The sequence below is a fragment of the Anoplolepis gracilipes genome, chromosome 3, assembly GCF_047496725.1.
Source record: "Anoplolepis gracilipes chromosome 3, ASM4749672v1, whole genome shotgun sequence".
Classification (NCBI taxonomy): Eukaryota; Metazoa; Arthropoda; class Insecta; order Hymenoptera; family Formicidae; genus Anoplolepis; species Anoplolepis gracilipes.
The window spans coordinates 13,709,341-13,736,397 of NC_132972.1; the positions used below are offsets into that span (position 1 = coordinate 13,709,341).

Sequence of the window (27,057 nt, forward strand, 5' to 3'; positions counted from 1 at the left end):
GTGTAAATAAACATGAGCGCATGCAAATTCAAAGGACTCACATATGCACGCCCCCGTTACGGCTAATGTAACGAATGCGTTAAGCTCGATCGGACAATGGTCACCCTGTGCGGTAAGCGATCGACAAACGCCTACAAACATACACTCTTCCAACGCGCGCGAGTCGTTTTCCATTTGACAGATCGTTCTCCATTACTCCACGCTTACGACTCGGTTCCGCGCGAAATCGTCTCGTATTCTATCCTCATGTTTCCCGGGATTGTTACACTGAAATAACGATCGACTTAATGCGTTGCGTTTCGTGGAAATCAGCGGCATTCAACGTAACTCTTAAACTGAATCGGTGAAAATGTGTCTGATTAAAGTAGTGACAAGATTTCACCGAAGACCCACTGCTCTTTAGTGAAAACTCTCACATTTTGTTCCTCCGTCTTATATTTCGCTGGTTAGGACAATCAAATTCAAAATTATTGATTTATTTCCATCTTTATATATCGACTTGTTCTTCACTTAGATTAATAAATATATTTTAGTAACAATAACGAAATTTTGATTAATTACTTAATTATTATCATTATAGTTATCCAATATATGATAACATTAATCAATGTGGAGAGCGTGATATGAAAGATAATGTAAAACAAACATTGTGTTTTTAGACGAAAAATTATCTAAATTTTGATAAAAAATACTCTGTCGAAAGTATATACGTTAAATACGGAAAAATACCATTGACATCAGATAAGTTGATAGGAGATGGAACGAACAAATTAATTACTATAAATACTATGTACACCAATGTTGGTAAAATTCTTCTCTTGCTATAGAAATCACTTAGCGATGAGACACTTCCGCTCGCGACTCCTTAATTACACTCGTACGTTCTCTATATCTTGGCGCCGGTTCGCGCGCCGTCCGCTCCAAAGGAGCCTTTATTGAACGCGCTACATTATCTGGAAATGTTCGCCCTCGCGTTAAATCACGGTCCATTAATCATTAACCCCTCCCTTCCCTCCCCCTCCCGTTTGTCCGCTCCGTGACTGGTCGTAGATTCCAGGGAATATTCCGCGACGAAGTACGCGGGAGACGCGCGTACTTCGTAGTAGTTGGACATAGGCGATTAAGAAGGCGCGGTTTCCTGCTGCCGCTCTTTGTAGGAGATTAATCACGGTCTTAGAAGAGCGACGTGTTTATAGCAAGAGGAGAATAAAGGGGAGGGAGGAAGAAAGCCTGCATAAAGGACCACTTACATGGATACTCGCCATCATTAGCGTCGTAATAATTAACCGGCACTTTCGTAATACGAAAAGCATTCCACGAGTCTAGCCATCTCGGTCCGGGGTTCCGCTGCGCGTTTCTGACCCAGTGAAACAGTCAAGAAATCAAACGGGCAGGGAATATATCTTGCGGATAAGAGAAGCACGTTCGTTTACCAACGAAAATCCCACAGCAGATATATTGCGAAAGAGCGCGCAAACGTTGTGTACGTATACGCGTGTGTGCGTTACGATGCGTCGTAAATACGCTGAAATAGAATCGAACCGCTAACCCGAATGCGTCCACTTTGCGAAATACTTGGTATATATACGGGTTTGTCCGCGGAAATCGTAAAGTTCACTTTAGATCTCCGACGATAAAACATTTCTTCGCGTCAACGAAAATTTATCTTTCGTATACACGCTGTTGATATCGCTCGTTGATAATCTCCTCTCGGGCAGACGGCTGCGATTGCGTACAAAGCAAAAGAGCCGTGTGAAGTGTTACACGCCTCTCTATGCGGTCTACAACTTATTGTTAGAGTGAAACTTCAAGTACACTTTTTACGGCATGCCGCGGTCACGATTAACCACCGCGACGAAGCGGATAAACGCGTGACATCCGCGATTCTATGATTAACTAGGCGCAGTTTCCGGCTCCAGCTGAGCTCATTAACGATTGATTGCATCCTTTGGGAAAGGTAATTCGAGAAATTCTATTCTTATGCGTCTCTCTTTTACGGGACGATATCTCGTAATACGTGTAAGTGTGCCGATCGTATCGTTCCGATGTTTTTCCATAACTTATATACTTTCTGCATCGTACCTTTTATCGAAATTCAGATAAATTTTCATCTAATAATATCTCTCATATCACTCTTTAAACTATATTTATGTTATCACTAAATATTGGATGACTATAGTGATAATTAAATTATTGGATAATTCCTTTGTTTTCCAAGTAAAGAAAAAATAAGCTATATCTCTTAGGCTTTATTATCTTAAGTAGGTTAAATATGAAATATAAATATAACATGAGTGATTTCTAATTTTACTTCAGATTCAAGATTAAGTATATCATGTTTCGGAAAGAATTAAAATTTTTTGCAATTTTCTTTTTTTTAGAATTCTTAAATAATACCTATTGATAAATATTTATACTATTAGAAAATTAAAGACATACTTTCTTAAATTAAATTAGTGTATTATCGCTGATAAGTAGTGATTTCAGCTATAATACTGCAAATAGTGAAATCTCGCTCACAGGCATCAGTTAGTGGTAGTGATTAATTTTTTAATGAAATCTTATTGGCATAATCAGCGAAATATAAGGCGGAGAAGCAAAGTGTGAATGTTTCCACTGAAGAGCAGCGATATGCTGATTGATCTTCCGAGAAATTTTATGATTGCTTAATCAGTAACATTTTCATTGATTTAATTTAAGAGACTAGATATCAAGAAATATTAAGGATATACTATTATACATGTATGTATATCGTATCAGAATTTTTGTTAAATCAATATCGATTTTTCCTATAAAAATCTACAATTTTATAATGTCTTATTGTCCCTCCTTCCTATTGATTATTCGCTAACTGCCATTAAACACTGTCAAACGATTCATTATTCACTTTACAGAAAATTAACAAAACGATTAACAAGAATCAGGTCAACTTGAGTCGAGTCAACTACGCGAAGATCTTTTGCTCCTTCCTCGTCTCATCTCGACACGGCTATTAAACTTCAAAACAGGGTAGTCATTGAACTGTTCGTTGAAGATAAAACTTTGGCATGTCTGTGTATTCGTGCGTGCTATTCGTGCAGTATATATTCTTGGATAACGCGTTTTAATTTCAGACAGCCGGCGAATGCGCCCATATGCAGTTAGATATCGATATCTGCGTAATGTAAGTGTGAACCTGTGGAAATAGTAATTACGAAACGGTCGATACGTGCCGTGCCAACTATGAAATTTGCGCTTAATCTGTAAAACGGAATGGCATAACGGTTTGAAATGCAATATTGCTATTATCATTCCGCCAAAAGAAATGCGCTGCGCGTGTGAAACTTTTCACTTATCCCAAATAGAATGAGAACTATGCTGAACGCGTACAATAATAACGCACGCAATAATTTTTATATTTGCAGTATATTGTTTTATGATATATTGTGTAAAATTTATCTCAGCCATTTGTATAAATTACAAACATATTATTATTGACACTTTTCAAACCGAAAAATAGCGCAAAGAACCGACTATAGAAGATAGTTATGTATTGTAGATATATTTTTTATATCAGATATTTTTTAAGCAATCCATTTATTTATTAAATAAATTGATACAAAATGCATTACATATAACCAAAATAGTTATCATAAAGAAGAAGGAATTTTCATAAAGTTTTTTTGCAACAGTTACCGACAAATTTGACCCATTTTAATAATTATTAAAGAAAAATAATGAGATTGCAATTAGATTTGCGTTGATACTATTTCTAATGATACTATCTTCTATGACAAATCGAAAAGTTTTTAATATTGTAATGTGAAATAAATTACAGAAAACAGAGGGATAGAGAAACATATGATAATTTTATTTTAATTATTATAAAAGTTAAACTTAAAGACGATGAATCTATCGCTACATATTATATACATTTAATATAGGTATTTAAAATATTCGTAAATATGAATGCGGGTTTACAGTACGTTTGTTTCGAAATAACAGGTACGTTAAGATTTGTGTATCTTATATTATGTTAGACATTGTATATTATACATGTGGTTCAGACTAATACGGCAAGAAAATACGAGAGTAAATAACAGAGAAATTTAATTTCCTCATCGCTCATATTGACGACCTCTTAAAGTACACACAAAGTACACGATGCATCGGCGATGTAAACTTCCTGTACCGTGGTTAGGTAAGAGAAATCGACTGAAAATTAGGCCAGCCGGTCAATCGGAAATGACGAAGCACTCGGATAAAGTATTATTTCCAAAATATGCTTATTAAATGATCGACGATATATCGATCGCATTAATGTTTGCGATACATCAAAAATACTTTCTTTTCGTGTCAACCTTTTTCTTTTTGTCAGTTCTAGAATATGCAAAATACAAAAAAAAGAAAATTATCCCGTTTCTACGTACCTTTCCAATTCAATGCGTGGTTATAAACGTGAGTTACGGGAAGCGTGCATCCAGTAGCGCACAATGTACACACACAGTTAAAAAGATTGTATAGCCCACAGTGCCATTCACTGGTCATTCACCGGCGAAATATTTTGCGCACATGTATGTATATATAGGCATTTTCTTTTCATTTCCTCTCCGTGGCCTTAAAGGAAACCGGTAGAAAGCTGCGGCGCGCATCTCTTTGAAAAGTGCATCCCGTGAGCATCTGAGAGATTAGGAACGAACTTTCACGCGTGCAGATATTTTCTCCGCAGTTCCCTAATGCATAATCTACCGACTAATCGATACTCTCCTCGTTAAAAGTCTTTAACCCGGCCGCGCTATCTCAACCAACCGCCACATTCCTCTCTCCATAGAATGCACCTTTGATTCTAAATCATGTTAATACCGATAAAAATATCCGATTTCTAAATAAGTATAGAGAGAAATATACGCGCGGAAGAGGAAACGCGCAGAGAGAAAATCTGGGACACTGTGATGTCTGACAACAAGAACTGTAGCTACTATCAACGTTCATCTATCGATTTCTGATTCTTAAGATTTTTTTAAAGGTTTTTTTAAAACTTATCTGCAAACTATCACTCTTTGATGAAATTTTCATGGGTTCAATTATCTTTCTTAATAAATTTCCAACTGTCGATATTAATTGTGTCTTACAATTAGTAATATTAAAATCTTGGAATAATTAAGAAAGTTTATTAAACCAAAACTCTACTCTAAATGAGCGGATTAAAATTATTTGTATATATGACGGTTTATTATATCTCGTAAACATGTAACAAACTTTATTCCGGCATCTGAATGCCGATACTCGTTTGACTTCTAGTATTAAATGCGCGACGTTAAACAGAGTTAAACTCATTGTCAGTACTTACATTTCTTTGAACTTTCTTCGTTAGCTTAAGCTTTTCATCTTACTTGTGCCATTTTAAAATGCTACGTGTGTATATAGATCTCATCTTGTCATTTTCTGGACATTTGAAACGGTAAACATTATGTATTTATTCGCATTCATGTTCCGCATTCAACGATGTTGGTATTATTTTAGAATCATATTCATCTCTGATATGAAAATTAATTCTGTGATATCGTGCAAAATGAATTGATTTTTTGCATTGAATTATGACTAATTAGTTTTCAATCGTATTCATTTAATACTTAATAAAAAATCTTATTATTTATGATTTATAAGAATAATTTCCATGTCAAAAAAAGTATTCTATTATTTTGTCTTAAGATTAAATTTATGATAATATAGTATGAGAAATGCAGAAAAAGTCGCAATTCATTTTAATCGAGAATAATTCTGAAGATTGTTAACAAGATACGAGGCAATCGGGTTGATTATTTTAGCTACGCTGTAAAAATCACAAAATTGGTGACAATCAAGAACGCCTTATCGTGCTAGTGGATTTTTTTTTATCTCGACACTTGAGCGAGTCACGTGTAGTAATCGCTTCTCAAGTTTCCTCAAGATTGACGAGGAGCTAACATCTAGTAAGACGATTGTTTATTTACAGCGTGTGTCATAAGCCGTATATGTTCAATCCACTAGCTTGTAATTATCTGATTTTTCTTTATCGAAAAATCAATGAGACAATTATCTTCCACAAATTTCTAATCTTTAGCTTTTAATTTTTCAAATTAAGATAATGATACAATTAAGATAACGATACAATTAATCCAAATTTCGAAATTTGTTTTATGAAATAAAGTCTCCTATAAAGGCGAAGAATGAAATTATTTTAATTATTTTTTTTAACTATCTTCGATTGAATTCAAAGTCTTTTTCAAAGTTTAATTTAAATGTCATTCTTTTTAATTTGCCTTTCTTACTCGTATGATTTAAAAAAAAAATTCGCAATATTTCCCGCCCATCCGTGTTTGACAATACGCGACAAACTTTGAATAAGATAATTTTAAAACTCTGCCATTTGTCGAGAAAAAAAAATATTTGTCTACTTTCTCTTTTGATAAGGTGTCGCCTAATTTCCGTTTGTACAACGGTTCACCAAACACCCTGTATATGTATGCATATGCGGCACGAGGTCAACGGCACGTTGGAAAACAACCGCGCGCTCGCCGCGGGCGCATATATGCGTGCAGAAGAGTGTACGTGCACACGCGTGTGCGTGCGCGTATGCACGGCTAATGTCCGACAGTCTCGTCGATCTGAATGGAACGGTATCATTTTCGAATTCTCTTTTGTTATTGCACTGTTATATGCGGCCGTTATGAGAGGGCATGTTTGGCGAGCCGAACTCAATTTCTAGTTAGTACGACGCATATACAAGGTATGTCACACCAAGCTAACTTTCACTTATAAATATTAGAAATCGAAGTGGGAAAAAATTAGAAAATCAAATATAATTGGAAGAATACAACGTCATATATTTACATCCAATCTTCTTAAACAATTCATTGTTTCATATATTATCGGAAGCAAATTTTTTGATACTTGATAGAAATATTAGGGATTGAAAAATCTTTATTTCTTTTAAGCTCGAGACTATTTTGAAAGTTTACATAATCGAACTGTTTTAAATTATATTATCGCGCAGATAATAGAGCGGTCGACGATCTAAAAAGAGTAGCTTTCAATGAAATAAACATTAAATCAGTAATGTTTGTGGAAAGAGAGACTATATAACTTTATCTTACATTTTTTATTCCACATGATTTCTTAACAGTTGTATGATTGATTAGTTGCTTTCAACGTTCGATATATATACTCTCTGGAGAATCTTCATCTTTTGCAGACATTGTAACGGTTATCTGAATCATTATATTTTACTGATAACGCTTCGTCAATCGTATCTACAGCGTGTTATTCAAATGAAGTCGAGTTACCAAAACATAACATGTAAAGTGCCTTAATTTTAAGTGCACTTAATTAAGGTCACGATATATATATATATATATATAGACAGCCTCAGAAAGAAATGTATAAGGAAAAGAGCCACCGAAATGATCGAGCGCCGCTGTAGCGCCGTAAATTACGGTTAGGGATTAAATACCGTTACAAAGATCTTTTAATACTTCGCGTGCGCACGATTTACGGCAGTCGAACATAGGAGGAGGTGGCTCTGCTCGTTCGACAATCCTGCTTTCAGAAGGACCGCAGAAACGGCGCCACAGAGGATTGTAAACGGGTGGACGGACTCTCGTTAGGTCGACTCTCGAAAGGGGGACTTGAACGAAGAGAAAGAGAGAAGGAGAATTTTTCCCGTGCGGTGAAACCGTCCCTCGTCAAGGAGGCCGATCGACTTTCCGTGCGACGACCCGCGCGACGGCTCTCGACGCCGACGCTGTTGACGCCGACGACCTGTCTAGTTGACTCGGCGACGCCTCGCGGCCTAAGTACAATATGCTTAATTGAATCTTTGGCCGAGAAGCGATCACGCTATTCGAAAATCGCACGTGTTACCATTTTTATGTCGCAATTTTTAACGTTTCATTTTATTACATATACAAATATGCGATAAAGAAAATAACATTTCTTTATTTCTATAGATATTTAGCAACTTGAAATCTAATCAAAATAAAAAATTAACGTAGTCATGCCTAAAGTTTCCTCAAGATACACTTAAACACACATTTAATTATATATGTTTACGCTATTTTTGAACACGAACGTTGAAATGATAAAGAATAACAATTATACTTTGTACACGGACACACGAAAATATATGTATAATAATTGCGGGGAAACGACTAATTGCCAAGTGATAACTCGGAGGTTTTGTATACGCAACACACACACACACGCGTACATATATATATATATGTGTGTATGTACGTACGCAACATCGGGCATATCTATGCACAAGTTAGACATTGAGCGATCATATTAAGTATATATACGACTGCGTGTCACAGGTCATCGGCCCTTGGATATTCTTGGCAAGGCGCGCTATCTCTCTCTTTCCTCCGCATCATTCTCATATTCTCCTCCTTTTTTTTTTTCTTCTCGCTCTCCCTCCTTGCGACGACAACGACGACGACTTCTCCGGGGCTTTCCTTCGTCCCCCTTCTGTCCGCCGTTCCCCTAGACTTCTCTTTTGTCTTCCCTCATTGCGAGGACTCCGACAATTCTTTCTTCTCAACTTTGCCTCTCTCTTTTTCTTCCTCACGAGTACACATTCTCCGATCTTCAATTAGTTTCTGGCAGATGCACTTCTAACGGTCTCATCAACCGGAAACAATACGACCTCCCGGAACTTTAGCAGACAGCTTCTCCCGGATCGATTGCGTGTCCGCTGATGGTTCGATAAATTTTAGATAATTGTTAGACAGAGTGTCGGACGCGAACATATTTGCGAACGATGTAATAACTTGACGAATTTTGGAATCCTTAAAGATATATTAAGAACGAAAACTTCTATTATTTATAATACGCCGGAAAGGGCTGTATAATTATGTTATATTTTAAGAGTAATTTATTTTGTGCGAACGACATTGGAAATATTGGAAATGTGAAAAACTTAAAATGTGAATAACAGCTATTTCAACTTCAATAACGATTGGATTTTTTAACAACGAATCGATTTACTCGATCGCAGTGATAAACAGATACGGTGTTTTATACATAATAAATAATTTTTCCTTTCACTTTTTCCTCGCAGATGCCCTTTTTCGTAATATCTAAGGAATAACCCCCTCCCCCTTTCTCTTTTATACTTCCCCATATTTTACTCGGAATAAGTAACGATCTCCCGATAATGCAGCACCGCTAAAATTCACGTTCGCAATTTGCATTTCGTAATCGCGATCTAATCAGAGATGCTAATAACATCTTTAGCATTATTATTAACATGATATTATCACTATGATTACTAATTATACATTTTCCCTTTCATGCCTTAGCATTTTATTGAGCGTCAAAAATGAAAAATGATACTTATTAATTCACGGGCTACCGATAATTCGTTAACTCCTAGTTTTGTATTAATATGCAAAATACCTGATCTGATCACAACTGCACGTTACCTGCATCAAAGTGGTTTCCACTGACCTACCGGGAAATTGATCTTTTTTTCATATAAATATGTAGGTTTGAGAAGCGTGGGCGCACAGTAGGCAGCGCTTACGGTGTTCGATGGTGCGTCATCGTCGTTTCTTGCGAGGAATATTTAATCTGCTTACCAAACGAAACGAATCTAAGCTATCGCGGCACTTTGACATTTCGATTCGTTAGGCGTAGCATTGCAATCGTAAATATCACCAGTTACATATTTTTGTCAGATAATAATCAAATTTAATGGATGGATTAATTATTAGATAAATTACATCTTATTGTTATCAAATAGTCAAAAATACACGAATTAATTAGATAAATTAGTGTTCAGTATTTAATCAAAGTCTCAGTTTTTTTACTCTTCTTTTTCTTGTGTGCGTGTACATTCTGAAATTATAACATTTTGAAAACATTACATTTTACACTGAAAAATTATCTAATTTTAATATTAAACTTGACATTCTTTATATTATATATTATAATATAAAGAACATCGTTTATTTTTTAATTATGTACATGATGAATCAATGTATTAATGTACCAAATCTAGATTAGAATAAATTATTGCTCGTGTATTATTTATTTAGTTATAACGCTATACGTGTATATTATCCTATATTAAATCTAAATAATACAGTTACATTATCTGCAGACAGAAAAAATTCGAGAATAATTGCGAGGGAAAAGGGCGCCGTGTTATCTCTGTATATAAATGAGGGGAACTGTCACAGCGCTATAGTTCTCGCACGTGACGCAAAGTGTGTCGACGAGATACAGAGAGCCCTAGCATGGAGGCAGGAAGGCAGGAGCGGTTTCCAAGGGTCGAGCACGTGTGTGGATTACGCGCAGATACGAGATTGCTTCTTACGTAGCACGGGGTACCGCCGTCTCTCCGCGTACGGTAGAAGCGGTAAAAACGTTCGATCGGCCGTGCGTCGTGGAACAGTGACCTCCTGGACCAGACGTATAGTTGTTGCGTTTATACTCTCCTTCATGCTCGGCACGAACGCATGGTACTCACCGGTGGCGTTGCGCCTCGCTGCGCGTTGCACCGTTGTCCACTGTTGCGCGTCATTACGGCAACGCATTCGACCGATCGTTATTCGGAAAATTCGCACCAACTTGCAGGCAACTCGCGAGGTTTTGTCGCGCAATTATCCAACTTTTCTGTTTCGTAACAGAGATGTGTGACTTTGTACTTATACACGTATGTATATATATATATATACTTTGTATGCTTTTTTTATGTAAACTTTCATCAACCTTCACTATTCAACGATCAAATCTTAAGTCTTGACTTTAGACACTCAGAATCCTGACTTTAAAACATTTATCAAGCAATAAATTTCTTGATGCATGTAATCTTTGCGACAAAATAAATGAAAAAAATATTCTAGAATGTGTTTTACGTCATGGAAACGTTCATATATAATTATGAAAATCAATAAATTGATTAACTTGGGTAATACTATGACTATATACTCGCTATATAGTCACTTTCCTTTTTTCTTCTCTTTTTAAATATTTAATCTTATAATATAAAAGATGTATGCATTTACAGTAGACGTAAAACACATTCTTCAAGATTTAACTGTTTTGATTACATAGGAGTTTTTTGTCGCATAAGCTGTTAGCTTGGATTGTGTTTAGATATATCGTTTGTATGGAGAATCTCTCGCAAACGATAAGCAACACTGCAGAAAACTCGTTTTATTTCGTGCGACTAAACGAAACGAGGTTATCTCAGTAGTCGCAGAGTGCGAACGGTGCGTCGCGTACATGCGTGTAACTCGTTCGGGTCGCACGCATTTGGTTAAATTTGGTTAACGGTTCGAATGTATAAAAAAATGTACAAAAATCGCTCACATTGCAATCAATTCGCTATTTCGTCCGAATAAAATTCAATTGCAATATCAACTTCAATGTATAAAACAAAATTTTATATAAAACAAAAAACTGAATTGAAAACACTAGGATATTTATTGCATATTAAAAAAAAAAAAAAAGCCTCAAAACTTATTGATTAATTTGATAAGTTTCACTCTTTTTGCCAGAAAGCGTGATTGTGCGAAATGTAATTTAACCGAATAATTAAATATTTAATTAACCGCTTCTCTTTCAATTTTATCATTACGATAGCGATAATAAAATCGTTTACGCTAAAATAAAATAGCAGTAATTCCCATTTAATATGACTTTTAACTCGAATATAAGAGCGAATCATATCTCTCTCAATTTTCGAGTGTAGTGACGGATTTTTAATTTAGCGCAGTAGCAATCGAATAGTACTAATAAAGTACTATTCCAATCTTACCTGATTATCTAGTTGACATTTGACAGTATTCATAATATTTGTTTTCGATAAGTCTGCTGTCTTATCGTAAGAGAATCTATTCCGAAAATAGCTTAAAGAGATTAAATTAATTCATTTTTTAATTTTTTTTATCAACAAATTATGTATATTACTTTACGAACACTTTCTTAAGAATTTTTCGTATAACATATTCACATATTTTGATATAAATAAATAAAATATACATTTATTATTACATTCAAATTATGAAGACAAAATATAATATAAATATCTAACTTTGATCGCAGAACATCACACATATAACTGCGTGAAGTAAAACTTGTCGTTGTAGATGTTTTTACGTACACGCTGTCTTCGTATCGAAGAATAGTGTAACTGAATGTAAAAATTATAAAACGGTAGACCATACGTAGATTTGCATATAATCGTACGTTATCTGATTGTCAGCTAAAGAATGACCATTAAACACTTTTCACTACGCTTATTGCCAATCCTGGACGGACAGTAAAGTGATAAAACCTCGTGAGAGAAGAGCTGGACACACCGTCGTCCCACTTTCCGGCCGAGATGGCTGCATAGATAGCTCGCCGTGTGATCTTTAGATGGTTTTCACATGAAAGAAGAAGGCTCTCAGCTTGAACTTGCATCATTCTCTACCACTATTGTTCGTGTATACAAGTATATGTTTTACGGTTTTAAGAATATTATCAATTCTATTCTCTAAACTGACTCATGATATGTCTTCATAAATAAAAATAATACTTATCCAATCGAAATCTACGGATAACACCATACCCTTTTTTAAGTTATCTTAGGATGAGAATCAATTATTGCAGTACAAATTGTTATCATTGTTTTCGGGAATATCTATCTTATCGAATTAATCAAATTGCCTAACTACAAGTCTAACGAATTCTGTGCCAGTTTAACGGAGGCTTAAGAAATCTTTAAAACACTTGTTACTAAGAGTGAGATGAATTAAATTTACAATTTTTTTTCTTAATAAAGGGGCAATGTAAGCCTTTAGACATAAGTGTCCACGTTACATAGTAGTTGTATTTAATTTTATTAGTTGTGAGAATAATCTGAAAGAGCAATTAAATAACGAACAAGAAAATGTTTAAAGATGCTTCAAGAGTACATAAGCGATTTATTCGCGCTAAAAATGGTCGATATATGAAATATAATAAATAGATAAAAATAAAATTAATATAAAATGTAACATAATAAAAAGAATAATGAAACGTAATCAATATATTATTATGAAATATAATAACAATCCATCATGTGAATGAGTACATTAACTTTAGTTAGTTGAACTTATCTATATTTTTAACATGATATCGATTACTCAATCGTTATATCTTATCTTTATAATTCTTTCTTATTTTTTCTATATTTCTTCTCATTGTCCGTTTGATATTTAATTGAGAGGATTCTGTTAGTTTGAAGTCTTCGAACTTACATAGTGAGGTGGTTTAAAGTGAAGGGAATCATGATATCTAATTTGAATTCTAAGAACAATTTACGGTAAGACTAGTGGGATTATTTTGAGAACAATTCGTTAATTACAAAGAAAATCTAAAAAAAGTCACTTTCCATTACATATTATACTATAAATATAATTAATTATTATGCATAATTACCGGTAAGTATACATAATATTATACTAATACAGATGATAAATGTTCAAATTTCATCAATATATATAATCACTTTTACCGATAATTTTACATAATTGTCAGAGTTTTTTGGAAAAAGTAATAAAAATATAATGCAATTATTAATTTGTTATTTCAACATCGTATTATACATGATTTATTGTAAAGTAAACGCGTTGGTGGGAAAAGAACTCCGTCTCTCCCTTCTCAAAGGAATTTTAACCTAATCCAAAACTAATTTATTTAAAATCAGAATTAAGAAAAATGACAAATTATTTTATAATTTACAAAGAATTGTGATGGAGAGTTGTATTATGAGGATTTATTAAAATTTCTAAGTGCTTATCGTAAAAGTACATTTTAATTTTGACAGCTTACAAGAAACTCTTTGCATTATAAGAAACTAATTTGCATTAACTTAACTAATACAATTTTATTTTTTGCATATATTCTAAATAGAGATATACGTATTATGAAAATATTAATTTGTATTATCCTCAATATTACAATTTCTCTTCATTACATCTAGTTTCATCTTCAATATTACAATTTCTCTTCATTACATCTAGTTTCAAGTTCTTTTATTCTTTAGATGAAAGTTTTTACATTATAGATATTTATGTTAAAGTTTGAAATTCTGGCATACGAAGTTTCTGATAAAAATATAAACTGTAATTTTTGCGAAATCTCTTGAAAGTTTTAATTTATCGTTGTACGATTTAAAAATTATCTTTATAATTTGAATATATATTTCATCGATTTTTTAATTAATATTCAGGAGGACGAGGATGCCTTTTAAATCATGCACGAGATCACTAAGATTCAGTTATTAATTACGCGTGTATCTCCATATCAGTTCAACGAACTCTGCCAAGATTAATTTGGTAAATTCAACTTCCTTCAACGAGACTTAACCCGAGAGACCTCAACTTGACATTGAAATAATGAACTAAGAAAGTGTTAAATTAAATATTGCGGGATGTGGCACACTGACAAGGAAACATTCAAATTGCTACTGACTAATATTTAAAGAGTCTAAATTAAAATTGATAAAATATCAATCAAGTAAAAAAATAAGGAATATTAAAAAAGTAGATAATTTAGAAGTAAGAGATTTTAATGGTATTACAAAAAAAAAAAAATTATTCCATGATTTTAATGTTTAAAAAGAAACCAAGTTTCTATAAAAAAAATTTTTTTTAAAGACTAAAATAAATTTTTTTCAATTGCTTGTTGAATACCATTACAGATTACATTCGAGAACATTAAATGCGAATCAAATGTATTTCTCAAGAGAGATATGTAATTGTAAGTAGTTTTATGCAATTGCATTGGAAATTTGTGAATCCGGGAGGAACGACGGAGTCGCGCGTTTTCGTAATAAACATGGTGAACGTGTGACACGTTTTGGCGCATGTAAAAGCGGAAAAAGCGTGCGATAGCACGAAAAAAGCCGGCGCGTCGGGTCGACGAACTTGCGTAGGATTAATTTGGCATGCGTTCGTAACTTCCTTCAACGAGACTTAACCCCGCGCGATCTTCGGGACTTGACACTCGAGCGAGATATAAGAGTGCTCGTGGAAATGAGATCGCGGCGGTTAAAAAGAAGCGCGCGTGTTCGGCCGCTCGGCGAAATCCAAAATTAAACTTCGCAGACACTCGAGGTGGCGAAATTAATTCGCGCGATCATTCGCGCGTGATTGGACGGTCACGCTTCACGGCAGCCCCTCAGTTCACATACGCGCGATCGTCATAATGGCAAATTGCATGCGCGTTCGTGTTGCGAGATTACATGGGGATGAATTGAAACAGAGACCATCGATTTCATGTTCTCATACGAGCCCGGAGGATAATTACATCTTTTTCCTTCTTGCGGCCTCGCGAACATTTCTGTGACACGGAATAAACTGTGCGTTATTACGTCGGGGTCGACGGGGTGCCTCTCCGACAGAGAATAGCGAGGGCGATAAATATCACTCAAACGAACGAAAAATCATCCTTTTTCTCCCCTTCATTTTACCTTAACCCCGTCGAGAGCTCCATGCTTCGTTTCTTTTTCATTTCTCTCGCGCTTTCATCACTTCTCTTCGTGCCTTGTCTTGCTATACTAATTGTGAATGTTAAACGCTGTCATACTGTCGCAAACTGAAACGTCTGAAAAATGAGAAAAGACGGCGCACTCATTTAAATGTTGTTGTTATTACGTAAAACTTGCAACAATAAGTGTATAGTAGTATTAAATAATACCTACATGTGTATCGTTACAGATTCGAAAGTGTATTGCTAGATTTATAAAAAATATATAAACTACTGTCTCGTAGAGTCTCAAAAAGAGTAAAATATAAAAATATCGATTATTCGAAATTAAAAGACCGACGATATTTTGAAATTGTAATACTTATATTAACGATACTCGTGTATTATTCTTTCCATTTTAGTTGAAAATTTAATATAAAAAAATTAAGAGGACGTAACAATACAAAAAAAATAAATACTTCAAGAAAAAAATGATTTCTTCAAACATTTCATATTAATGCTGTACAAATAAAATTGTTTTCATCTTATATCTTGTAAGTGATAAATGAAATCTTTTCATAATGGCTCTCATATGAAGACTTTTTAAATAAGAAAAATTTTATGAAAAAAATATGACTTTTCATTATATTAAATTTTCATTTTTGCAATTTACATATATTATAGTACCATTTTTTGTGGCCAAGTATTTAGCTTCGGGAATTTTTCGTCTCGGAACGAAACAGCAAACTGTCTCGTTTTCTCTATCTCTCGTTCTTTTTCTTCTCGTTTCCCTTTCTGCTGTTCTTTCCTCCCTCTGGATACCGTCATGCAACGAACTGCAAGTTCAACGAACCCGAGATGACGTGACACCACCATGTCGGGAATTTATTATCTGAGTCCGTTGTCCAACGACCCTCGTCTTTTTTTCGTGTGCGCCGCGATTTGAGCGCGTTCTTGGCTTAGTTTCTTCCCGATTTCGCTGGCTCGCCGTCATCATGCGGTCACGGATGACGTCCCGCCATGCCGTCGATTTTTTCGTGATGGACATTTGTCACGCGTGACTCTTGTATTGCTACGACCGAGCGAGTGCATGCTTTACACAAGTGTTTTATCGTTACGAGTTCGTTACGAGTTCGTTACCATTATCTTTGTAAGGGGAATGATAAAAAATCTTGGGTACTATATAAATAACATTTTAGTCATGAGGAATAGATGGACGGATGACGCAATTCGACCAAAAGCGCTTTATATTTTGCATAAATCTGTATGATATAAAAAAATATTGGGATCATCGTGTTTTTTAGGTTATCATTTCTATATTGTGCTCTCTTCGTAAATTATTTTTATATTTATTTTCAAATTTTTTTATTAATGCAGCTATATTTTCAATTAAAATGTGATAAATTGTTTTTATTTTATAGAAAGTTTCATTGCATCTGTTACTAAATACTTACTAAAAATTGTTATTTATATAATTAATATATATATAATTTATTAATATTTATATAATTACGATTATACGAACACACACGATTATTATTTCATATTATTGATATACTTATATAGATTTATAACTTATGTAGAAATACCATCGATATTTAGGCTCTTTCTATTTTTAAGATTGATAAATCCTCATTGCAATCATAATTAGAAAGAATTAATATTGTATAAAATGATGTTATCTATTTTAAAATTAAACTTTTAGTAGTAAAGATTTCTATTTTCCTTGCAAATCAATTTATAAATGGGACAGATTCTGTTTATAAAACTTTATGTTATTATTCTCTTCTATTTTTCGAAAACAATTTTGTTCCTAGTTTTTGAACAACTCGATGAGATTATCTTATTTGAAAAATATCTCTATTTTTCTATAAAGTGTCTATTGCAACTTTGTTGCAATTTTCAAGTATAGTTCTAATAAATATTATCAGAAGTTATAGTTTTTTATTGTTGTGTTCAAGAAAAAACATGAAATTTTAGAAAAATAATATATTTCCATACTATCAAATATATAAATCAAAGATACAAATCGCCAAATATGAATATATATATATATACCAATGTCATACTAGAAAGATAACGCGAACTGAATTTTGGACGAATCGCGTTTCTCTGGGGAATAAAGAAAGACAGGTGAAACAGAAGAGAAAAATTTTCCAGCAGCGTCGTACGAGTCTCTTCGACACTACAAAATGCCATTTCTCGACGTAACGCACGCCAGGCTTAATTGGCGTCGCGAAATAACTCCCATGAGACGTCATTGTTATTATGAAGCTTGCGCCTCGCGATTCGTGCTCGTGTGGCTTGAGTGAACGCTTGCTCAGAACCCACGTCACTTTGCTTTAACGACTCCACACGGATCTCACGACTGAGTTGACTATATAGACGAACGAAATTTGTCTACCCAAATGCGCTAAAGTGAACTTTTATGAGATATTCGCAAATGCTTCGCGGAACGTTAAATTAGGGTTAATCTCGTTAGCGCCATATTTCCGATAAAAACGTCGCGACGTACAGCACACTTTTTTTTTTTTTTTTTTTTTTTTTTTTACGAACGTCATATAGTAGAGCTATATAGATCTGGAGAATATAATTAACACGTTTAGCGTCGACGATAATTCCGTAGTTTCGCTTGCAGAGTCTGTGCTAATGGTTTGCTGCAACCACGCGAAAAGCAAGAGACGAAAACAGCCAATAGCGCATACGTATAAATTTTGAAATTTTATTACAGTCATATAAAAATTAATGAAAAAAATATTCGAAAAAATTTAATCCCGGGTTTAAATTATTGTCTTACATTTAATCTTAATTAAATTATTGTCTTAAAAAAAAAAAAAAAACCCTGGATTTTAAGTCCTTAGTTTCGCGCCGAAGAGACTATTCCAACCTTTATTTATCATATTCTTAATATAGTTTTATCTGAACTTATATATCTAATCTTACTCCTATAGGATCTGGATAGACTCGAACCTACATTCCACCATACTTATTGTCTCATTGTCAGACAAGCTTGGACGACGCAGCGTGCATGATCGCCGTAACACCCAAAAGAATTTTTCTTTAAATATTTATAGAAATATGCGAAACATTTTTATGTCAGAAAAAATGTAAGGTAAAAAGATTAATTATAGAGGAACTTTTTTTTCTGAAAATGCGATATTTTAATGTTTGCAGAGTGGAAAGCTCAGCGCTGCAGTTGGTGTGCCCGCTGGATTCTCGTCCGGTGCAGCTAATCTTCCGAGGATTACAGGTGGTCAAGGAGAAGCGAGCGCTCCTTCGAGATGTTTCGGGAGTCGTCAAACCAGGCGAATTATTGGCCGTTATGGGCCCTTCAGGTATGGAATTATCCCTTGTATTAGTTGATTTCACACATTAAATTTCGCGACGCGCATAACACCTAAACCATATGTTATCGTACTTCATAACGATATAATTTTTTTCTCATTTTAAAATTATATTTTTTTATTTAAATAATATTTTGAATGTCATATTACCTGTGTGTATTTACACATGTATTTTTCTTAAATATGAAATTATAGTCGGCAAACGCGTACGTTGTAATAAATTGTATGTTATGTTTGTTGAGTATAAAAGCCAACGTGTTAAAATTAATTAACAGCAGAAGTGTTGATTAAATTATAATTTACAAGTTTAACGCATATCTCTCTGTCTCTCTTTCTCTCTAAAAACTAAATTTTCATCTAAGTTGCACATTTGTACTTTGTATCTATTAGAATGTTGATTATACAATAAGTGCAATATACAGCTTTGAATTTATAAATACCACGTTTCTGTAATGGTTCTCCATTTTTTATCTCGCTTCATCTTTGGGAGGACATATTATATATAATTACGAGAGAGAGAGAGAGAGAGAGAGAGTTCTCGAATATTCTTTCATATTTCACGTTTCTCGCGAATCTTAATCGCGCGGTATTGCGTGGACGTCGCGTGGAATTAAATCTGCGTTTCTATCTTTAACCGCTTTTATGCTCACAGCAGTGAAATATATACCAGCCGGCAATTTCGTCCGGCTGGAATATTTATCGTTGCATGGTGAGAAAGTCTGTTTGCGATCGTTTTCGACGCATCGTGTGTCACATGTGCATCCACCAGAAATTTACCAATCTTAATTATGTATTTTGTTATATATATTCCGTTAAGTTTCGTAATACGAATTATTTTTCTAATACGAAAGATAAAACTGAGATTACGTTAATGTCTGAAAATTTAAGATTTCAAACACTTATTTAGCATAAAAATTCAAAGAAACCAACACGCATAGGGATGCTAGAAATTTAAAAATATCGGTTGACACATGGGCAAAAAAAATCATACTTTCATTAACGAGGAAACAAAACACAGAGTAGAGTTCTCAATTCATTGACATTAATATAGAGAATGTTTTATTTAAGTTATACGACTTTACATAATAATTTTCTCTAACTCATGATAAATGTTTAACGTGACGCGACGTGTGAAAGATATATTTGTTGAAATATAATGATGCTTATATACGAAGGCGCTAAATTTTTGTCTGGCATATTTGTTACGTAGGCTGTGGTAAAACAACATTGCTGAACTGTTTGTCCGGCCGTGTTGGCGTGGACGGCGGTGAGATTTGGCTGAATCGCGAGAGGCTCACCAAACGATGGCGCAGAAGGATCTGTTACGTACAACAGCAGGACGTTTTTTTCCCCGATCTCACCTTACGACAGACACTCGAGGTAAGTACAATAAAAAAAATTAATATTACGATAGTAAGCAAATACTGAACACACGGTTATTTCAAACCCGTGAGGGTCAAATAAATTTTATTTCTTTATAGATTTAATAATCTATTGCTTTAAGAGTCTTTAAGTTAAATTTTTAATTCGAAAAATAATTCATTTATATATTCAAAAATTTAGAACAGATACACAATATAAATATTTGACTACTCGTATGTAAAAAAAAAATTATTGAAGGTGCGTGCAAAACTGTACCATTGAGACGAGACAATAACTGTGGTTGCATTTCTATACCTGTATCTCGAAATAAGAAACAAAACGCATAACGCGATCATAGCGTTTCCTCGTTTTCCTCGAAAATACAGACACCAGGCTTGTGCCAAGACAGCCGCGCGCTTTTCATTCGATATTCATCACGGCCCACGCGCTCACGGTAGGCGGGAATTAGGAGGACACCCTGCACGCAAAGATTGCGGAGAATGCAAATGCGGGCTAGAAGCCAACGCACTCCACCGCCGTTGCACTTGGGGGATTTAAGAGGTCTCGTGGAAAATGGACGCGGACAAATATGTGCTTTGTCGTTTAGTCACTAATTGAATAAATGTGTCGGTATACACGCACACGCGTGCGTGTGCGTGTACGTGTACGTACACGCGCGAACGAGTACATCGAGAAGAAAGAAGTCACGTAACAAGCTGGACACTTTTTCTGCTTAAAGAAAAAATGTATAATATTAGCATTTTTTATTTTATATTTCGCGGTATTTGAAGTTCTTTTTCTGTTTTTAAACGTGTATTAACTGAAGAAATATATTAGTGATGAATTTGTGAGGAACAAAGGATATATATGTATATGAAGGACGTTATTTCTCAATACGTAATTCTGATGAAATAATCAGAGATTGTATATAAAGTAATTAGCGAGTTTTGAGGTAATCATGATTATATTATTTAAATTACAAGTAGATTCAAAATGATAATTAATATTAAAAAAAAGATAAATAGAGATAGATGTATGTCCTATTTTTTACATAGATACAAGACTTATTTTTCTAAGAACATATTATTTTTATTATAAAGTTTAAAATGTTTTAATTTACAAGTTAATTTTTAGCTAAGCTCCTCTTTTTAATTTGTATAATAATTTTTATATTTAATATTTATTTTAATCTATACAATCAAATATAGCTTTACAAGAAACTTAAAGAAAAAGTGAATGATACATAGTTTAACGCAAATGCGAGATTTATTTTTTCATCATGTGATCGCGCAGCTAAGCGTTAAGCGAAATTTAATCCAATATTAAATTAAATGGATCCATCGATCGATGATAAGAAGTAAAAACAAAAATCCATATCTCTCGGTTCATTAAAATATCGCATATGATTGACATAAAGAGGAGCGTGTCACGTGCGGCGCCTACTCACGTACTCGTATAACCCACCTATCTATACCTACCTACCTACGCGGCACGCGCGTGTCACACGCATAACGACAAAGGACTCGCTCTCGCAACGAACCGTCGTGTCGTCGTTCGTCTAGTTGCAACCGTTAGCGGGGAACCAGCGGTGCCGAGGAGAGCAAGGACCGTATCTTGCGATGACGTCATAACTCGGTCAGTGAACCGCCGAGAGCTCGCGACGTGCGTCTTACGGTTTCAAAAACATTTGGCGCCGCCTCTACACGCACGCACGCACGCACGCACGCATACCGCACGCGTGTAGAACGGCGCGTCTCGATGCGGTGGCCGAAGCAGTCCGCTTCTTTCAACGGGATGACACTTTCTCTCCCGTAGTCTCTCTCCTCTCTCGACTTCTTTCCCGACCACTTCCTCTCTCTTTCCACGTGCTGGTTTCGCTTCTATTATCTACACGAGGAACACGTTCCTTACTCGACGGTGAACGGACCTAGGAGTGCACGATCAGTCCTGGTGATATGATTTTCCGCTCAACCTTTAACCCGCAATAATCGTAGACAGAATCTCTCGTTCCTGTCAAAGTATTGTGAGGGTCTTTCTCTATTCAAATGCTTATCGATCATCAATTTTTTAATAATTTATGATATTTTATTTAATATTTAATTTAATCCCACAAATATGGTATATAAATTTTAAATATTCATTATTAAAAGCTAAAAAAATTGCTTGACATTGAGAAAAAAATAAGGCTGTGTGCGCTGTTTAATTTGTACATATCTCTACTCTTGATCGTTAAAGAGTTTTCTAAAAATAAAAGGGTAAATTGTGAGAAAAGGAACCGGAAAAATGTTGCGGTCCAGTTCTATAGCCGAGTGTATTGTCGTTATCTTTATTTAGACATAACTGGTGTTCCCAGCGAGTATAATATCATCGACCGCACTTTCTCTCTCCGCATAACGGGCCCGCTTGTGTAACGGCACGAGGAGAATGAACGTTGAGAAACGGCATGTCGTCGCTCGGTCTCTATATCCGTACATGCCGTTGATCCATAACATCATCACACCAATTTCCAATGACACATTTTTGAACAGATTTAGAATTGACGTTAGCTCAGTGAGAAATGTTATTTAGATGTTTTTTTTCTTAAATTTTGGAATATTTTTGTGCAACTTTAATTATATTTTTCTGTAACTAATGTGATAATTTATAATTTTAAAGTTTTATACATACACGTTGCTTGCCAAGACAGCAAATTTTAAGAGAGCTAATAAAGTGTCACAATTTATTTAACTGGATCATTTTACACCTAACATCTTGTATTTTCTTTGCCACTGAAATATAAGTTTATCATTTATTTAACTTAACTGAAGAGCCTTGAATTACCTTGTGATAGTTCTCACCCAGTTGCTGCAATAATACTTATCTACCGTAAACACTAGCGTTCATCGACTCGAGTATTCTGGAATTAACGTCTCATAATCAGACGTCCTTCTGAGATTAAAGAAAAACAGCCAGCGGTTTCATAATTAACGTGTCATCGTAATTGATCTAACGATCAGATTATGACGGGCACGCTGCCCCTCCCCTTTTTTCCTCCTCCCTCCTGCCGATGTAGTAGCGCATTAGAGGTAATAATAGTACAAAGTGGCCTGGATATATTACGAAACGGAAATGCATCCACGTCTCTGCAGTGCAGTGCAGTGCAGTTTTGTTTACGTTGCCGTTTAATGCGCGCACGCGGCCCGTCAGAGCGCGTAAAGCGGGCCGCGCACGGTGCGGTTTTTAAGCCGCGCGCACGCGATCGCATACACGAGTAAGTAAGGTATACCCTCGTGCACAGGTCGCGTGTATAAACGCTGCTCACGAATTCTCTTGCATTGCAATTTTGCAGTACCAGGCGAGGCTGAGGCTTCCGGACACGCTCTCACACTCGCAGAAGATGCAGTGCGTGGACCATATCATCGAGGTCCTCGACCTCGCGGCCTGCCAAGACACCAGTGAGTATGCGACGGCGACGGCGACGGCGCGCGCGCCGTAAACCCGAGAGATCGATGCCGATGCACGGCGGGTGTTTTTAGACGCGACGCGATTCGGATTCGCGATCCGAAGATTCCACCGATCGTATAATTCGCTTGATTCCCGGTGGAGTTTGTAAAGTCCGTTCGCATATATATATATATATGTATGTATGCGTGTACGCAACGGGTGTAAACAACGGGCGAATCGCGATCTTTTGGCCTCTGGATGTTAGAAGCATCCGTTATTCCAGGATCTAATGGCTCGCTCGACCGAATTGCTGCTGCGTACGATCAAACTCAATTTAACCCAATTTTCGTGAGCTTATGTTTGTTAAGAGAGAATACATATGTGAAAAGCAAGAGATTAACGCTTTTATCTAATATCTTTCATTCAATATTTTGATTTTTTAGATAAATTATATAAATATAAATACACGTGTTTACAATTAATTAAACTTATTTGGAGAAAAATTCCAATCAAATTATCAAATATTTCAATCAATTTAATTGAACATCATCGTGTTGATTGATAATTACGTGATAAAATTTCGTAATGATTTCTGAAAGAGAAACTCTGTAAATAACTATAAATATACAACTATAAATAACTCTTTATCTTTTTGATATCATAACACAAGAACTTGAAATAGAAATTAATTATATTAATCTCCGTTGTTGCCATCGGCGGCTTTTATCATCATCGTAATTACTTGTCTTAGTTTAGTTATTTTGATTAATACTTTTCGCGATCGCGAATATCAAATTGTTGTACGAGTAATCACGTGTTAAACAACACACGAAAAACGAGCAAAATACAATATACAGGTCTACCTGCTGCGACACTTTATATTATAAAATTTTCAAAATAATGTGTAGTTGATTTTTCGAAAAAATGTTTAACGAAAAAATTTTATTCGACATTTTTTTACAAATATTTATATTTCCATAAACTAAGTTTTTAATCGATAAAGAGGGATTAGCTTAATTTTAATCAGCAAGGATATGATTTCTTTTCGTCTTTTATTCGGAAGTTCTAAATTTTATTTTACATATGTTTTTTAAATATTTTTGATTGTTGAACTTATTAGCGCTTCGTTATTTACGTTGAAATAAAAATCAGCTCTGCAAATTAATTGCGAGAAGTCTTACTCGCATTATGTAGACAAGCGGATTCGCAGCTATTCTATATCGCTTAACTCATTGTGAGCTCTGTCGAAGCTGAATGTAGCGGAAGCGCGGTGACATTTTCCGGAATACAAACGAGGGAAAGTACGGACGCGTATCTCTTTACGAAGTGCTGGGCTCATTGTTGGTCGTTGATAAACGGTTTCCTCGATCGTTAACCCCCGAGCTTCTCAAACGCCGAGAGCGAACGCCTCAGCCGCGTGACGTAAAATATTATTCCCCGCGTACGCACGCATACATACAGACGTACAATTATACGTACATTTCTCTTCCTGTAACTCGAAGGCGTGAGCAACCGATGGCGACGATGAAGTTAATAATTTACTACGCGTCAGAGATCACGCGTCCGCGTCTCATTAGTTCCAGCTGGTGTTGGCAAATTCGAATATTGACACCGGAATATTGAACGCCAGCACTGCCGATTCGACAGAAAACCATTATTTTTATTGTGGAGCTTTTATCGATATTTAATGCTCATAATTTTCTTATCAGCAAACGTAAGCTCGTAAATACGACTTTGGCGTTTTATTGTTCGATACATGCCATAAATTTTTCTATAAATTTTTTAAATGTTCTTTCTGTCCGGATAATTGTGATCGCTTATATTTTCAATACTTTTTTCACGTGACAGATCTTTATTGTTTATACAGTCAACTATTATTTTCATATTATTATTCTATGGCTATATATGTATTACGACATGATAGCACAGTTGCATAATACAAACTGACACATTGATTTCATAAAAATATTTAAAATGCGATTTGTTGTGTATGCTTATATATCTTTAACAGATATTACGAACATATTTCTTATTATAATAATTTTTTTATACATTTGTAATATCAAGATACAATTTTTTTTATGAATGTAAAGATGAGCTATAATTTCTGAGTTTACAATTTAATATTTGTTAAAAAACGCAAAAATAATTTTTTTTGTTTGTAATTTTGCTAATATATTATTAATATTGTTATATCAATGTAATATCTTTCTTATATAGTTATTGGAGATTATACGAAACGGGGACTTTCTGGTGGTGAAAAGAAGAGGACGAGTATAGCCTGCGAATTACTCACAAATCCATCATTAATGCTACTTGATGTAAGTTTTTTTAATACTTTATTCGTAAGCTGCATGCGTGTATTTTAAGTTTTATTCTACTTATAATTAATTTAGTAATAAATAACATTAATTGTTTAAGAAGAGTAATAAATAATACACACATATATATATATCAATATGTGTATATATAATTATTTTTAAATATTTTTATTTTATTTTAAATATTTATTTTATTAATTATTTTTAAAAATAATAATTAATTTTAATTTTATACATACTTTTTATTTTGTCGAATTTTAATAGTGTATACATATATGAAAATTGTGAAGCTTAGAATCGCAAATCTAACTTTAACGAAGAATGTAACGTCTGTGACAATTTTAAATCCCTTCTGATAATCTATATATTGATCTAAAATTCCACGTACAAAAACTGTAAGATAGAAGATTCTTAGAGTGAAATATATATGCTTATGGAATTATAGATCTATAAATCTTATGATTTATTGAAAAAAATGTCCAAATATATTCAACGAAAGATTTCCAAATTTAAGATTCTGCTCACGATAAGAACATAAATTTATTGAATGAAAAATGTGTAGAAAAATGAATGCGCAAAAAGAGTAGAAAATCGATAGAAATATACGATTTTAATAATAAAGAAAAGAAGAGTGAATAAGTACGAGCAAAAAACTCAATTATGTTTGAAACAAAACAGTATATCCATTAAAAGTATTTAAAATATAATTTTAACATTGCGTAGACATACTGTAATATTAAATAATAGAAGAGACGTACACAAATAACGTAAATAAATTTTCCATGAAAATTTAGCCAAAAAGAAAAATCATAAAAAATAACATTGTAATATTATGTTCGCTAATTTATAGAATCTCTCATTTCATTTCAGGAACCCACAAGCGGACTTGACTCACACTCGGCCCAGGCATTGATCTCGCGGTTAAAGAAGTATGCCGAACAGGAGGGTAAGAGCATCGTGGTGACGGTACACCAACCTAGTTCCAGGATGTTCCACAGTTTCAGTAAGCTTCTCCTACTGAGTCGCGGTCAGGTAGCATACTATGGTTCGACGGTGAATATCGGCAGATTCTTCTCTACAATAGGACTTACATTACTGCCACATTATAACCCCGCAGACTTTATTCGTAAGTACATTTCGCTGAT

The 27,057-nt window shown here is 34.5% G+C and overlaps 1 protein-coding gene across 5 annotated transcripts in view; it reads left to right on the plus strand.

The window, feature by feature from the left end:
* E23 (ABC transporter G family member E23) overlaps positions 1-27,057 on the plus strand; it is a 119,605-nt gene that overhangs the window by 84,395 nt on the left and 8,153 nt on the right. For all 5 annotated transcript variants that reach the window (XM_072888906.1, XM_072888909.1, XM_072888907.1 and 2 more), the window contains exons 3-7: positions 18,637-18,797; positions 20,017-20,186; positions 23,497-23,602; positions 25,812-25,912; positions 26,783-27,038. In XM_072888906.1, the coding sequence (XP_072745007.1) occupies positions 18,637-18,797; positions 20,017-20,186; positions 23,497-23,602; positions 25,812-25,912; positions 26,783-27,038 (794 nt within the window). The remainder of the gene's footprint in view (positions 1-18,636; positions 18,798-20,016; positions 20,187-23,496; positions 23,603-25,811; positions 25,913-26,782; positions 27,039-27,057) is intronic.